This window comes from Oreochromis niloticus, linkage group LG15, assembly GCF_001858045.2.
Source record: "Oreochromis niloticus isolate F11D_XX linkage group LG15, O_niloticus_UMD_NMBU, whole genome shotgun sequence".
NCBI classification, from domain to species: Eukaryota; Metazoa; Chordata; class Actinopteri; order Cichliformes; family Cichlidae; genus Oreochromis; species Oreochromis niloticus.
This window is the reverse complement of record NC_031980.2, coordinates 4,156,084-4,172,653: the sequence shown is the minus strand read 5'-3', so window position 1 is coordinate 4,172,653 and position 16,570 is coordinate 4,156,084. Positions and strand designations below refer to the sequence as shown.

Genomic DNA, 16,570 nt, shown 5'->3' with positions numbered 1-16,570 from the left:
GAGACTCAATTGCCAGCAGATTAACATAACAATGGAGAAAATCTTTATGAATAAATGACCTGTAGTAGAACTAAAGTCCATGAAAAAGACTGCATCACAATCTGTCACCATTTGCTGATTCTGATGAATAAATACATTACCAAAACAATAATAAGATCCAAATAAGCTAAGTAGATTTCAAAGAAGCTAATTAGATTCAGCACCTTAAAAAAGTTAAACTCTGAAGTGCCTGGATGCAGCAAGGAAATGGAAAGGAAACACTGTAACTCAGACAGCAGCACACACTCATTGGCCTTACCATGTTTTAATTGCTAAGTGGATGATCCAGGATTATCCCTGATAAAATATTACTGTCCTAAAGGAAGACAAATATCTTGTGATCGCTGTGGGATTTAATCTCTCGCTATCTTGCGAAGAAGTCAGTATGCTTTGGCCCAAACACAGCCACCATTATCACCTAATGGATAAGAGCAGAGGAACTCAGTGGGGGCTGTTTTTTTTATGGAGATCACATAAACACCAATGCTACTGACTACAACCCCTCAGGCTAAAAACAAAGCAGCAAAATTTCCCTCACCCATCTGTGCTTTCAACGGCTACACAAAAGAACCAAGTACTTTTCCTAGAAAAGCCAAATCAACTGGTGCGCTAACATGCTTCGCTTAACCGGTCATCCTTTTTAAGATGCAATTTTGTGTGAACTCTAAATTATAAACTTAGTGAAAACATTACTGCCTTCTTGGGGAATTTTTCTTACAAGATTTTATCACTTGGCTCGTCTGCAGTACTGAAGAATAAGACAGCAATTCTTGCAGCCAAAGCTGCCACAGATATATTGATAAAGCGCTGCGAACTGGAAAGAAATGAAAAAGCCTAATGCAGCCAGCGGGGAGCGCGTGTACAAGTCACACATGCACAAACATTCACACAAAGTGAAGTTCAGCAGGAGAATGTGACAGTCACTTTGCAGCATCTAATCCTCTGAAACCACTAAAGCAACAAGTTATAAACCCATTATCTGTTAGACTTAATCCAAAAACTAAACATTTTTGATCCAGCCATTAACACCACTGGTCAAAAATGTGTCTATGTAACAGCAGGAGCTGACATGTTATTGCTCAGGGGTGGTCAAATTCACATGAGTATTAAACCATCTAGGGACTGTCAAAAGCCATTTTGATGCTACTAAAAAACATTTAAAAAGAACAATCTGGAAAAACAACAGCATGGTTTTAACTGCTCTTGACTTTATTATTTCTTCTGTCTCTTGTTTCGTTTTCATTTCAATGATGTATAATGAGCGTAGGTAGGGGAAAAAAAGGAGAGTTACATGTCCAAGCCTTTCAGTCATGAAAACGTTTGGAGCCTCAGGGGTAGAGGTCCGCAGGAGGTGCTTTATTGTGGACAAATGATTGACATCCCCTTGGTGACATCACTACGACAAAAAGAGCGCTGGGGGAAGAGAAGGCAACAATCAATTCAAACACTCCAGTGCGGCGCACAGAAGAGAGGCGACGCGCTCTCCAACTCGCAGCAAGAAGGTCCAAAAGAGCGACACTTTAAGGTCCGCTTATCGTGTTTCTCTCTCTCTCTCTCGCGGAAAAGTTCAGTTTTAGCAGAAGATAACTGTTCGCTGGTAAAGATGTTCAGAGAAGCTTCTTTATACTTAGATCGGTTATGCCTACGCGAAGCCGTTTCCTCGTAGAATTCACATAATTTTTTTTCCTTTCGGGACTGACCAAGACCTAACCCGATTCGCAGCTGGTGATAATATGTGTGAGAGGCGATCGGCGAAGGCTATGGGCTGTCTTTGGTCCCCCAAGGAGAAGCAACGTGGATTAAACACGAATTAATGTGGAATTTATCGGAGCCCAAAGGTGGAACGACGACCGGACACAGCGCTTTCTCGTCAGGTAAAATAAAAACTCACGGTTTTTTGATAAACGCTTAAAGTACTTAATTGGCGTAAATAAAAAAAAATGAAATGTTTGTACAATAACTTGCTACACGAGGAAAAGCTTACTTTCTAAGTGACCCCCCCCCTCCCTGCTAGTTCTTGGTTTATATGTGATTATAGGGTGTGTGCGTAAAAGTTAAAGCGTTCTCCTACACACGGAGAAAACTATGAAAAGAAGAAGAGGGGAAAAGGGTTGTTTCTTTGGAAGTCGTGCTGCTCAGATGATGCTTAGGTTTTTCATGTTTTTTTATGTCCTGTCCCGGGCTACATCTGGTACGCACGTCAGATCTAACACCTGCGAGCCTCTTGAAGTAACTCTATCCCTTATGATTACACACGACCGTCAAAGCCCCTGCAAACAGACGCTTGTAACACCGTCTGGTTGCATCTGTTGCTGCTGTGCATACTAACCCGTTTCCCTTCACTGTATTCTTTGATGCTTCTTGTGATCTGTCGGGCTACACAGACTTGCATTTCTTTTTTTCATACCACCTCCCGTAACGTGATTTCTTATCTCCTCTAATTGGAGACTTTTTGTCTGATCTCTATCCACAAATCCTTTGATTGTTTTTTCTGAGTCAGTCCCTCGTTTTTTTGTTCTTCTCTTTCAGAGCTTCCTCACCTTGATATTTTCATGTATCACTTCATGTTAAGACCAAACTTCTCTTTCAGCTTTGACGCGCTATATTGCCGGTGGGGGTCTCGCTCTCTCGCTCTCTCTCTCTCTTTTTACCCACTTCAAAGTGAAGCGTTGTCTTCCCTTTTAACCTGATTTCCTTCAATCGTTCCGACTGTGTAGGGGGATCACACACAGTTTAGGGAATGCTGCAGTGAGGTCCCTGCCGCGTCTACCTCATGTCAATACCTCAGCGCCAGTGTATTGACAGAAACCAACTTTCTCCACAGGGACTGACTGATCATGGTCGCCGTGGTCCGCTCTCTCATGGTACTGCTGCTCGCTCAGGTGTTGCTGGAAGGTGCTACGGGACTTATCCCCGAGGTCGGCCGGAGGAAATACAGCGAATCCGGGAAGCAGACCCCAGAGCAGTCAGAGAGCTTCCTCAACGACTTTGAGCTTCGGCTTCTCAATGTGTTTGGACTGGGGCGCAGGCCGACCCCGAGTAAGCAAGCCGTGGTGCCGCAGTATATGGTGGACCTTTACCGTATGCATTCAGCAAACGGAGACCATAGCACCAAACGACCCAAGAGCATGGGGAAACACGCAGAGAGAGCCGCCAGCAAGGCCAACACGATTAGAAGCTTTCACCATGAAGGTATGTATTAGTGACATACCTTTACCTGTCAGCCGGGAAGCTTCTCGGCTCTCTCAGACAACCCAAACCTATATTTAAACATGACTCAGTGCGTCAAGACTGAACTTCAGAGTCTTCGCTGTTTTATAGAGGTTTAGTCATTTACAGGTGACACGCGTCTAAGTTACAACTTACTTTTAAAAACGCTCGGGATTGCCTAAAACTCAGTAACGCGACTTACAAACAAGCATCTCGTACGCAATTAATTACCTCCCACAAATGTTGTGATGCAACATTTAACCGAACATCCCCCTGGGGCTGCTGTCAGAGGCTTTAAAACATCAAGAGGCGGTGGTATCCCTGGAGTAATTTGTTTCTTAATAATTGATGGTGTTTGCGTGGGCTCCGAAAACAGTTTTTCCAGACACGCACCACAGGAGCAGGATAAAGGGCGGTGTGCCTTTGCGCAGGTGATAGTCATCACCCTGTTACTTCAATAACACACGACATGACATTATACTAACACGCATTATGACAAAGTCATCGTGTCAGACTGAATTCTGAGTCATTTTTAACAAGGCTGAAATTAGTTTTTGGTTAAAAAAAAGGGGGGGGGGTACCCGCCTTATTCGTCTTTCCAAATCCCCGTTGAGCCCGTGCAGTGCGCCATTACGCATGTTCCAATAACACTATAATTGCTCACTTAGTTTGTACGGTGGATACGGTGCTGCTTGTTGAATTTGATGTTTCAGTTCAACTCCGTTGCACTTCAAAGATAACATATGCTGCTCATATATATAAGACTGGCACTAAAAGCCTCATACATCCTGGATAAGGTGCACTAAGTTCAACAACTACACAGATGTTCGCACAGTGTTACAAATAAAGTGGACTTTTATAACTTAAAAAAAAACAGCAGCTGAGAAAATAAAAATGATGGTTTACTTATATTCTATTGATCCGAGGCTATATTGTCTTTTGCACCTGGCTGTGATATTAAAATGACTCACGCATGATAAAAAGGAAACACTGCAGTGTTTACTGTCAAACATATAGTGATGCTTTATCACCATTCACCATCTTAGGGTCTATGTTCCATTTGTCAAAGCATACAAGTGACTGTGTCCATAGGGGCTCTACACAGAGTCCTCATACAGAGTTCTAAGTGTTTGACTGGGGAAGTTTCCATCAGGGGTGAGTCAGAGGGGTGGTTGAGTGGTTGCTTGGGTGCTCTCCAGAGGCCTAGTGCAATGACACCAAGTGGCTACACCGACACACTACAAACAACCCTGGCCTGGGCAGCCGGGCTGAGTGACTGCCCCCAGCCAGCTACTGGAAACCTCTGCCACCGGCCAACACACCTTGACACCACTGGCCATTACGAATGCGCTCAGGCTGTGTTTACATACGTCCCCCCAGCCCTTTCATCCCGTGCTAACAGAGCTGCTGGGCTGTTCGTCTTCCCACGTCAGGAGACACGCAATTGATGGCTGCTCCATATAATAAGCATGTATCTACAGATGTAAACGCAACACATCAAAGCAAACTGCTCTAATCATTCATCACATCTGCTGCCTGATATTCATTTCACTAGGATAATTAGTTTCACTGCTATCAGTTTTCAAAAATAACCATTTCCCATGCCAAATAGAACATTTCCACTACTACACAGGAAGTGGCTGCCAGAGACACGTCTCTGATGAATGACCCAACATTAGCCTTTATCTTATGTTTTGGCATGCAGCACAAAAAGAAATTAGGAATGTTGATACACTCATATCTGTGGTTCACACGTTTGTGACAGGCCCTGACTTGTTCACATAGCCAAACCTCAAAGAACAGAAAACGAGAGAGAGTGAGAATATTGTTGTAGAAAGAAATTGAGGAAGACGTGAAAGAGGAGGAGAGAGAAAGAAAAGAGGATTTGGGGCTAAGAGAACAGAGGGAAAGGGGGATTTGGGAGCTGAGGAACGAAAGAAAGAGAGGGATTGGGGACAGAGGAGGGGGAACAAGAGACAGGGGGCTTTCCCACATCAAATAAGGAGTGATGGGCCTAATTGAGGTCTTTGTGCCTCTGGAGGGAGATTTAGGATGAGATGGTGGAATTTCCTAAATGCCTCCTTTGAAAAAGCAAAGAGTTCAAAGTTTGTGTTTACGGCGCTGCACCAAACAGATTAAAAAGTGTGTCTATACATCATCTGTGATCTTCATAAAGTAAGAGTTCAAAGTGGGAGGGCTGCCTCAAAGAAAATTGTAGCTTTTACTAAGACTTCTGTCATTTACCGTACACTATAGAGGGGTATACAAAGATCTTAACTGTATACAGTTTATATATACTCTACTTTCCATTTGTCTTTTATTATCGTCACATTAATTGTAACTTAAGTCCTTGTAATTTCAGAATTAGTTATTAAATGTAATACCTTGACGCATAAAAGAAGTATTCCAGTGCTGGCAAAATCTACACTATAAATAAATGTTGATGCAACAGTTGGCCTTTCTAGTTTTCTTCTGGCCATTCTCATTTTCGATGAAGTCAGTATATGGTGCAACTTTTTTCATGTGTACTTATGAAAATATTTGCAGCAGCCAATTCTCACAGTGCAAATGAGCCATTTGAAGTCTGGCTGACTAGCGTGTTTGATCTTATCGATGGATGGAAGCGCACTGCTTTCATCTTCTGACATTTAACCAGGTGAATTTATGAGCATGACACTAATCGCTGTATTACATCCCCATGAGCATTTCCCTGCTATTACACTGAGTCATACATGCAAAGCACGAATATATGATGTATACCTGCTATGCAACCGCATGCAATCACTCACATAACCACGTGGTAGCTTGGCTGGATCCATATACTAGATCCGCTCGATGTTATTTCTTAGTCTTGTATGAAATGGGTAAATTCTTGGCTTGATCCTTACACTATGGTTGTCTCTCTCCTGTCCTTTACAGAGTCTATGGAGGCCCTGGCCAGCCTAAAAGGCAAAACGACACAGCAGTTCTACTTTAATCTCACTTCTATTCCAAATGAGGAACTCATCACCTCTGCAGAGCTACGCATTTACAGGGATCAGGTCATGGGATCTGCAAGCCCCACCGAAAGCAGCATTAGTGACAGTACTCCTGCTAGTGGCCTCCATCGTATCAACATTTATGAGATATTTGGAGTTCCTGCCACTCAGGGCAAGGAACCTCTACTACGTCTGCTGGACACTCGAATGGTGCAGGACTCTTTGAGTCGCTGGGAAAGCTTTGACGTCAGTCCCGCTATATCTCATTGGACCTCTGGGAATGGCCACAATCACGGCTTCTTGGTGGAGGTGATTCACCCAGAGGAGGGGGAGATGGACAGCAAGGACGCCCACAGACGCAGGAGACATGTCAGGGTGAGCCGGTCGCTACACCAGGACCAGGACTCGTGGCCTCAGGCTCGACCGCTGCTTGTGACATATGGCCACGACAGCCGCGGGGGCTCAGTGCTCCACAAACGGGAAAAAAGGCAAGCAGCACCCCGCAAACAACGTAGGAAGCACCAGCACAAGGCAAGCTGCAAGAGGCATGCCTTGTACGTGGACTTCAGTGATGTGGGCTGGAATGAGTGGATAGTGGCACCCCCTGGCTACCATGCCTTTTATTGCCATGGGGAATGTCCTTTCCCCCTAGCAGACCACCTCAATTCTACTAACCACGCCATTGTGCAGACACTTGTCAACTCAGTCAACTCCAACATCCCCAGAGCCTGTTGTGTGCCCACTGACCTCAGCCCCATTTCTTTGCTCTACCTGGACGAATTTGAGAAAGTAATCCTGAAAAACTACCAAGACATGGTGGTGGAGGGATGCGGCTGCCGGTGAGAAACAGGTGGCACGGATAGAAACGAGCGAGCGGGCACAAGAGGCAGAAAGAGATCAGAGGTTATCATGGACACCCAGTTTCCCAATGAAGACATTTATTTATATGAAAGAAACAGAAAACAGAGCTATTGCGGAAGAAGAAGAAACTATATATGAATATATTTATGTCTACATAAGGTTGGGAAAAATAAATATTTTAATCAAAGGAATATTCCTTTACTGGTTTTGAAAATGTATTTCCGATGTATATTTTGAAATGGGTGCAATACCACATGAAGTATAATGCTCAGATTTCTATTTTGTATTTATTTCTATTATAACCACTTTATTTGTAAATAAATAATGTGTATTTATCGTGACAAAAACATCCCGTGGTCACTCCAGTCTTGCACGATCGGCTTCTGACAGAAATTACCTGCGAAAACGTAACACGTGACAAGAAGCTTATATTTCACTGATTGCAAACCAAGCACTGAACTATTTTGGTAAAAGTAATCGGAGATCAACAATAATGGAGGTTTTGAAGGCAAAGCGATAGGACCGGGTCACTGGCGTAATGAAATGTAGCACGTTGTAGGGTCACAGACAATTTACATGCCCACGGGAGGCTTAGAAAAACAGAGCGTGTTTTTAATGCCTTACATGTCACTGCATGGATCCCTGGGAAGATTCTCTTAAAGCTGGCTTCTATGTTTATTCTGCTCCCGACCAATATTATCAGATGGAAGGGAAAAAAAGTGAAACTGCAGCCCTTCTGTGGAAGGTCTGACAGGGCACGAGGTTTATTTACAGAGATTTGAGACTATGGCAGACAGACACACTAACAGACCTTCACCAAGAAAAAAAAAGAAAGATTCTGTTGGCACTTTAATTAACGAAGACAAACAAACACACACCTGCACCTGTTCACATACTGCACATGCTCTGACAGATTCTTCCCACTTCTGAGTTTGGCTGCCTTCCTTTGTCATCTCTGAGTCAGAAGGCTCTAATGTGTTTCAGCACTGAATCAAAAAAATGAATGTTTCACAAAACAGCAGCAGCAGCAAAGGAAACAAACACTGACACGAAAAAGAGCGCAAGAGACACGGTCTCCTCACAAAGACAACGAGCGCGGCTGGCTCTTTATACTGCGACGTTAGTATAAAAGAAACAATGCTCCATCTAGATTAAAGCGAACGGACTAAAACTGCTCCATAAATAATAGATGAGAATTTATAGTGTAGCCACAATAACAGATCAGATAATGAAAAAGTGAAAGAGTTTGACTGACTGCGTTTTCTGCTGTGTTTGCATTAGAAAGGGTTTGGAGGGATCACAAGGCAGCTCAAAATGCTCTAAATAGACTGTTTTTATGTGAGCGCACATTGGGACCGTGGAATGTTGGTTTTCAATCTCAGACACATGCTTACGCTCGCATGGAAAACCAACGCGGTTGTTTTTTCAATCATCTATTCAAGGGTTTCCTGGTGGGCTTTTTTCTCTTCAAAAACAAATGTGCGTCAAACAAAGATACACTTGTTACTTATATAGGATATGTAAATCAAAACATTTAAGAAGCAGGCGTGAGATTTTATTTATGGGTTGTAAAAACACAGAAATGTCGCTTTCTTTTTTTTTTCCACGAGGCACAGATCGTGTCCGTTCACCTATTCTTATCCTCTAAGGGTGTCCATCTGCTCCAGATGATGCAACCGTTTAATTGGATTATACCCTCCCAAACATGCACACGTAACCGCACGCACACGCAAACACACCCGACAGCATTTCAGATTTAATCTTCTGCACGTGTTATTGGATTCTACCTTGCATCTCCACCCTTTCTGCTCCCATCTGATATCCATTTCTCCTCCATGGATTCCACCACACCACAACCCTCCACATGAACCGCACGTACCTCTGCCAGCAGCAGCAGCAGCAGCAGCAGCACGACACTAATGGACTTTTAGAAGGAAGTCACTTAGCTAGCCCACTTATACACGATTGATAAATCTAAACACTGAAAACCTCCGAAAAGTTTCTTTCTTGAGCTCCAGGAGTAATGTCTAGGTAGGATGTGAGGAATATTTGCTTTTTGAAAAGAAAAAAGTGTTAGATTTAGTGCCCTTATAGTTAGAGTTCATAAACCTTTCATTGGGTTGGGTGGAAATACTGCTCCCAGTGTGGGTGACACATGGGCAGCAGGCCTGTAACTCCCCTACTGCACCCCATCCCAGCTGAACTAGTAGTATGAGCTGGCCACCTTCTGAGGCGGAGGGGGGGGATCTCATTTTAGAGTCATGTTAGTATCAGACAGCTCCTAAGGGACCACTTCTAAATGAGAGGTCAGGGGTCAAAGCAATAAAGGTCTATTATCTCCACCCTTACTGACTAACTTCCAGGCTCATCGCGTCATCACAGGCCAGTGGCTTCAAGTGTGGTCAGCCACTGGTTGCAACCGAGTACAAGTTTGTGTTTCAGAATCCATTTTTGTATTTTATTGATGCACATTCAAGATCCATCCATTTGTTTGTGAGATAGTGCTGATAATGAGCTAAAATTTGGGTCTGTGTGTGACTGGCAATTTCATGATTAAGTTATAAAAAGCACAACTGTGAAATATGTGATCTTGGCAGAATTCTCTTCACCTGCTACACAGACCTCTGCGAAGTCACTCTCAGAGAACAGATTTTCCCCTTTCCTTCTCCACGAACATCTGGCAAATCAGTTAAAGGTGTCCTTTGCAGACTTTGTTTATGCACAAACACACAACAGAGCAGCCGCACAACTGATGAGCATAAAACTGGGAGCTGGAACCTACTAGCATGGCAGGGATCATTCATTTTGTTTGGTGCTCAGCAAACCAAACCAAAACTATCTGCAACTCCAAACAACCAAAATTGTAAGGGCTATAAAATCAGTTTTCCAGATTTCTGTCTGGCCCAGAATTGGAAAGTATGCGGTGTGCCGTGTATCTTTGATGAAACAGAGGGCTCATGAGATCTCGACTGGCTCCGCGCCAAGGTGGGACACAAAAATTTAGAGAAGTGAAGAGAGACAGCGGCCACTTCAGAGTCTTTTCTAAGTTTGGATCTTTTCTTCTTCATGTGCTGCGCACACTAATTTTAGAGGTGGTGCACATGGTGTTTTTTTCTGTGTTCCGAGAACAGCCAGTGAAATGACGTCCAGCATAGCGAAGACTGTGGCATCTGTGCAGCAGCTCTGAACACATCAAACGGACGGCCGTCCACAGATTCAGGAGCAGAGCAAATATGGAAATGACTTTTCCAGAGCGACTGCATGGATGCTGCTGCTTTTACATACATGCACTTTCTATATCTGCATGTAAATTAGAGATTATCTGCGAGGATGAGCCACTACTTTTGCTTTAAGAACGGCTCCTTCACGTTTTTAAAGTCATGCAATATGAATGAACCTCACTCAAAACTACTTGCTTGCTTGCTCCTAACCATGTTCTGCTACTACCATTACTGTAAGAGCTAATCATCCATGCAATTACAATGGAGCTGGCCTTGAGTGACATGCTGAAATCATTATCTTTGGCAAGGACTCAGTGGAGTAGACCATTATATCGCCCAGTTCTCACAGCAGAATAATTTTATGCTAAGCTAAAGTAGAGTTAAAAGCCTGCACTGTATACTATTATGATACTCTGGAAAACATACTTACTGAAATAACAAAAACTTTTTATCGTGTGATGATGGGGTTCAGCATCAGAAAAAAATGACCTCATAACATCAGAATTGCTTTTCTTTCTTTCAGCGAATATCGTGCTCGCTATCGCCGCTTTTAAGGGATATTTAATACAGTGAGAAGCGGTCGCAGTTATTGATGACATTGTTAATTTTCCTGACATTTAGGGCTGTTCTTTTTTAAAACTGTAATCAAACAGGAATGGAGTTCAAGATGTGTACCTTGCACTTTGTGGGCACATCTCCACAGAGGATACAGGAAGGAGTTCCATATGGGAGACATATGAGCTAACAGGCTCAAGGATGGATTTGCCTCCAGACACTGATCTAAGGTCAGAGCTGTGCTTATTCCTCTGATGGTTACAGTTAGGTTTGGGCTAAAGGGTAAACCCGGCTGATCCTGGAACCTTGCCGAAGGGCGTCGCCTACACACCGAGCTTGAAAGCGGCTGTGCGGCTACCGAGAGCAGCCTCCATCTTTGTAACAGGAAGTGAAGAGATCAATCAAAGGGGAGATACATGACATCCCCCAGCATGTCCGTAAAATAAATGTCAATCTCGGATACAGTAAATCTCATTCACTACCACGCACACGACTTCAAACCAGTGAGGTTCACGTTTAGAGCTGGCAATGAACTTAAAACTCCGAACGTAACTGTCTTGTCCGAAAGCAGAAAAGTAGATGAAACCCATAACACACAGTGAATAATGGCAAACATCTACAGCACTAAACAGAACATAACAGAAAGCACAGTAAAAAGAAAAACCCCAGCTGACAGTTTGGCCATCGTCTGCCTTTAAACACCAACCATTTCTCTTTTGGAGCTGTATAAGGTTGACATCTTTAGTACATGTCTTCACATTTCAGGACCACAAAATCCTAACGACACAAACCTTAGGGTTTTAGGGTTTCGATGCAGCACCTTGAGGACTTCTGGGCCTGGAACCCAGTCCACTGAGCAACGAGTTGACCCGCTGCAATAAGAGGAGACCTGTTAGGGAGCTCAGGGCCTCTCTTGGTGGTCTTTGAAAACACGCTGGTGCTGAACTTTTTGTACTCAGAGCAGATTACCAGGAGGCTGCTTCCAGATGCAGTGCACCGGGGGAAACAGACTCTCCTTCCCTGGGTGGTATGGGACAAACCAATTCCCCCACACTTTTCTCATTAGAGTAATAAGCTTTGTATAAACCACTGTGCTGCTATTGTCAGGGACACACACACACACACACCATTTCCTCCATCCACCCATCCGTCTGTCCATACGGTACATCTGACACTCATATCTTTGCTGGAATGATGCACGTTAGAAAATGCTCAGAGAGGCTCTTATTGTTGTGAGCACTGTGCATGCATGGTATATTAATTAAATCAACCATAAAAACAGCATTCTTATTCAAAATGACACCCTGCTGGTTAGATGAACATCCTTAACACAGACCTGACAGCTGTAGATAGGGGAAAAAATTATACCATTTAATTTGAAAGTATCTTGATTAATGTGATTGTAGAGAGAGAGAAGAGATGCCCGTTCATGTAAACAGCATGTCCGCAAGCTGTGGGCCCTGGCCAGTTCAAGAGCGAGGTGTAACTCACAGTCCTTTGCCCTGCTCTCCCACAGCCCGTCACTGGCATGGCAAACTCTGCCTCACCAAGCTTCCTGTGACTCACTTCCTGTCCCAGCCCTGCACCTGCACTCCTCTGGGTGATGTCATGGCAGGTTTTCCTCTTGGAGTCGCGCTCTCCCCATCTGGTGCAATGTGCATATGTACGCATGTGTGTTTATGTGTGTACATCCATCAGCATGCCTGGCTCAGACATCAGTCAGAGGACCTGTGGTGAATGTGGCCCTTCATAGCTTTCCTGATGACCTCCTCCATGAGGCAAAAGCTTTTGGAAGAGAACGGCACATCAAACAGGCAGGGGAGGAAGAGAACAGTCGGAACATGGATTCAGTCCCAAAGCTGGATTATTGTGATATTTTTTCCCATTTGCTTTCTTTCTCTCTCTCTTTTTTTTTCTACGATACAAATATGTAATTTGGTTGCCTCCTTGCATCCTCCTTGTGTATTCAGTACAGCCTTCTGTGAATACTTACTGAGCTCGAGTAGTTCTGTTTTCCAGTGAGGAGAAACAACCTCTAGATGTCCTCAATATCTGCAGGAATAATTACAGTAGGCTTTTCTACCATCGGTGACCACAGTGAAAATGATAGATTGAGGGGAACACACTACTTGGACAGGCCTATGAGTAAATGGAAATATTGTATGAGAATGAGTGAATACTTTTTTCCCTTTTCCTGGGCTGAAAGAAGTTTTTTTTTTGCTCTTTTCTCCCTCAGATTGAATGCGTACGTATGTGAATGGGCAGGAAATGCCTTACAGCTCCCGTAAGCAGTGGAGAAACCCGTTTGAGGTCAAGGGTTGCAAGAGGAAGGCAGCAGGCATATATCAATATTCATTTCCTTTTCGGGTACATTCCCAGACCTCTTGCTAGTTTCACTCCTTTATAGAGTGTGTTCTGGATCATTAGTTCTTGCTAGCTGCCTGTTGACAACATTAGCTATTCTAATGGTCGTCTGTGGGAAACTGAGTGCCGTGTCCTCCCTTTTGGTGTGTTCATATGCATCACATTGCCTGGCTCTGATGCTGACAGATGGTACTGACCAGAAAGAAGTGAGTGTAAGAGAAAAGGAGGTCACCTCCTTTTTTCTTTGGCGTCTGGTTATTTCCTCATGTTGTGAAAAATATAAAGTGTACCATCAAAAGTGTTGAAGGAAGGACTCTTGGTGAAAATGCAGTTGTGATGCACTATCCACAGCCGTGACATGAGGAATTGATACTCTATTACCATACTGAGTATACTGTAAGCATACTTAGAAACTTCTTTTCCTCATTAGAATGGGCAGCATTTAGAAGGCCAGAGTTTACCAACATTCAAGGGTTGACATTGGACTAAATCTCCATACTGTCACTGTGCAAACAGCGGGCGTTCTGTTGACTGGGACATAAAATAGTGCTGTTGGGTTTTGGGTTTCCAGAGCGGGATCAGGGCTGCAGTATATTGAGTCCATGTGGGGAGTGCGTTTTTAATCTGAGCCTTACCCGCAGTCCTTCCTGTTTCTAATTTGGCGCTGCAGCGGTTTTGTCCCGAGGCCAAGAGCCTCTCTTCCACAGAGTGTCTATTTCCTCTGAAGTGAATAGTAGCAGGTGTGCTGGCCTGAGATCCCTTGGAGAAGTCTGCTTATGAATGGCCCACATCTCGCTCTTTTTTTCGCTTGTCTTTGTTTTCTTTTTTCTTCCTTTCATTCTTATTTTTTCGTCTGTCCAGCATTCTTTTTCGTTTTTTCAAATACTTTCTTTCTTTGCTGTTATGTCTTCACCGCTCTGTAGACACTCTTTTGTCTCCATCTCTTTCTTTCATTTGTCCCTTTTGTTGTCTTTGCTTTCCTCGAGATCAAGGTGTATATCCCGATAAGTCATAAAGAGGCAGCTTATGCTAATGAAAACAACAAAAGACAAGAGCAAGAACAAGGGCAGCACAATCACATATCAAATCTTTCAAGACATCAGATATGATAGATCACATAAAAACCTCTCAAAACAAAAAAACATTAGGTTTAGAATTTGGGATGCTGAAACAGACTTTGTCAAAGGAGACATAAAACCACAAACTCGTTAAATAATAAGCACAATTTCCACTTTATATAGTGTTTATTATAGGAAGAGGAAAAAAGTGCGTCTATGTGCAAAAGACGCTGAATCTTGCACAATCTGTCTACGAGCCAGCCTGATAGCAAAGAACTCATCCAATCTTTGAGCAGAGGAGACATGCTGTCATGCTGCTTCACAGAGGCACTGCGATTGGAATTAACCTCTTGTGACCTTCACTTCTCCTCCCTTCCCCAAAACACACGCTTTAATGAGTTGGTCTTGAAGGGGTGCAGCCTTTGCTGTAAGGCAAATAAATCCTATCAAGGCTAAGTCATATTCTTACTTATCTCTGATGAAAACAAGGCAAAAGAAACCATGTCGGTTGCCAATGATTTGTGACTTAACACAAGAGTGAAATACAGCTGCAAAGCCATTAAGGAAATGAGAGTCTAACCAAAGGGCTGTTTAACTGGAACACATGAACTCTTAATGATGTTTGTGTTTATTCAATTTTGCTTCCACATCATTTGGCCAAGTAGAATTTGGTGTAAAGGTTATGACGAGAGGTTGCAGATTCCCAGAGGTTCTGAGTGTGTAGGGCTTACTGGAAATATCTTATTTAATGACGGTAATAAATAAGCAAGTCTGTACTTTGCGGGCTATTGCTATTCTGCAACCTTCTATTAATCCTTGCCACCATGTCCCGCGTAATCAATCTATACAATTTCAATCTACTCATGACCCTCTCGTAACAATGGAAGTTCTCTAGCCTCTGTTCGGGCCCCTTTCCCCCTTCTGCTCTTCTGATTCTCTGCCAAAGTCAACCATAGGCATTTACGTTTCCAGCCGTGGCGCTTCCGGCATCTGCACACGCTTATGTTTACACAGGATGTTCAAACTTGATGCAGATTAAACAAATCCAATTTGGAGGCTAAGTTCAATCACCTCTTTTATTTCAACATTAACTAGATGAAGCTGGGGGCCAGATTACCACTGCCATTTCCAAGAGGATTGGGTAAGGGGGAATGAACTGTACACAAATAAGTCCAAAAAGTATTTTGAGAGTGCTTATATGCGGATGGATGTCATCCGCTAGTTCCCACAGGCTTGCATGTGGTTGGATTTGCTCAGTGTGCGTAGAGTAGTTTTTTCAACAACAAAAAATTCTCCAGCTCTCCCTGGCAGAGTGATGTGAGCCTTCTCAGGGCCCATGGGTAGTTCAGCATTTGTGTGGTTCCCACACTTATGGTGTAAATGGAGGCCTGGCTTTGTGCGCACAGGCCCAGACCAAACACACGTAGACCAATTCAGTGTTATGAACATTTAATTTTGCCAGAACATTTTTTTTTATCTAGCATCAGATAGTCACTGATTACTTAAACTCAGGAAACACAGTATAGGTCAGACGCCAATCGTGCCAAGTTCACTTTCTCATATTGTAGAGCAGACACTTTCAGAGCTTTGCTGCTGTTTGGGCCAAGCTACTGGTTCGGGACTGGGATGGGAAATTTGGCGGAATGGTCTCTGACCTTTTCACAAGTACAAAGGGACTTTCTTTGTGTCCAGAAGAGCAGTCATTTGTTCAACAGGATTTTTAATTGTCGCCCGCTTCAAAAAAGTGCAGAGTTTGGCTGCTGTTTGTGTCCTCACCTGGCTCCTCTTACGCATTTCAGAGGGGTTCTGACCTTCCAAGACACCTGTTTGGCTAGCGTACGACTGCCCATCTGCTCCCAGCTTACGCAGCCATCCCACTTCGACGAAGCAACTCTATTCAGGATGGCTAGCTGTCCGCCTAATTGTATCACATTCTACATGCTTTGTCCTGGCATTCCCTTGCTAGCAAAAGGTTGCCAAAATCTCATCCGCCACATCAGAGGGGCCCTATTAACCCCTGACCCCTGGTTGGTGTGTGTGGACAAGGTCGCTCCTCACACCCAACGCCGGGCCCATTAACACGTCGCCCCACAGTAGAAAAACTATTTTGACGGGCTGTAATTGGCGCTAAGTGATGGTGGACAAAGGCCCCCTCTGTGCTGCCTGCTGGACTGAACAGTACTGACCACTCTTGGAGCTTCACGCTTGACATTTCCTTTCTGAGTCCAATGTGAGAAGAGAGGACCTGGGGAAGCCCCTTCCTGCACCACCACCACCTCCTCCA

General features: G+C 43.8%; 1 protein-coding gene across 2 annotated transcripts; it reads left to right on the top strand.

The window, feature by feature from the left end:
• Nucleotides 1-1,359: 1,359 nt before the first annotated feature.
• Nucleotides 1,360-7,219, top strand: bmp2b (bone morphogenetic protein 2b). Of its 2 annotated transcripts, none has more exons than XM_019346039.2 (3): nucleotides 1,360-1,564; nucleotides 2,864-3,231; nucleotides 6,169-7,219. In XM_019346039.2, the coding sequence occupies exons 2-3, from the start codon at nucleotides 2,877-2,879 to the stop codon at nucleotides 7,068-7,070; spliced, it is 1,257 nt and encodes a 418-aa protein (XP_019201584.1). In that variant the 5' UTR covers nucleotides 1,360-1,564; nucleotides 2,864-2,876; the 3' UTR covers nucleotides 7,071-7,219. The 2 variants fall into 2 exon arrangements, with proteins under 2 accessions (XP_019201584.1, XP_019201583.1); XM_019346038.2 differs by having other exon boundaries at nucleotides 1,362-1,913.
• Nucleotides 7,220-16,570: the final 9,351 nt, after the last annotated feature.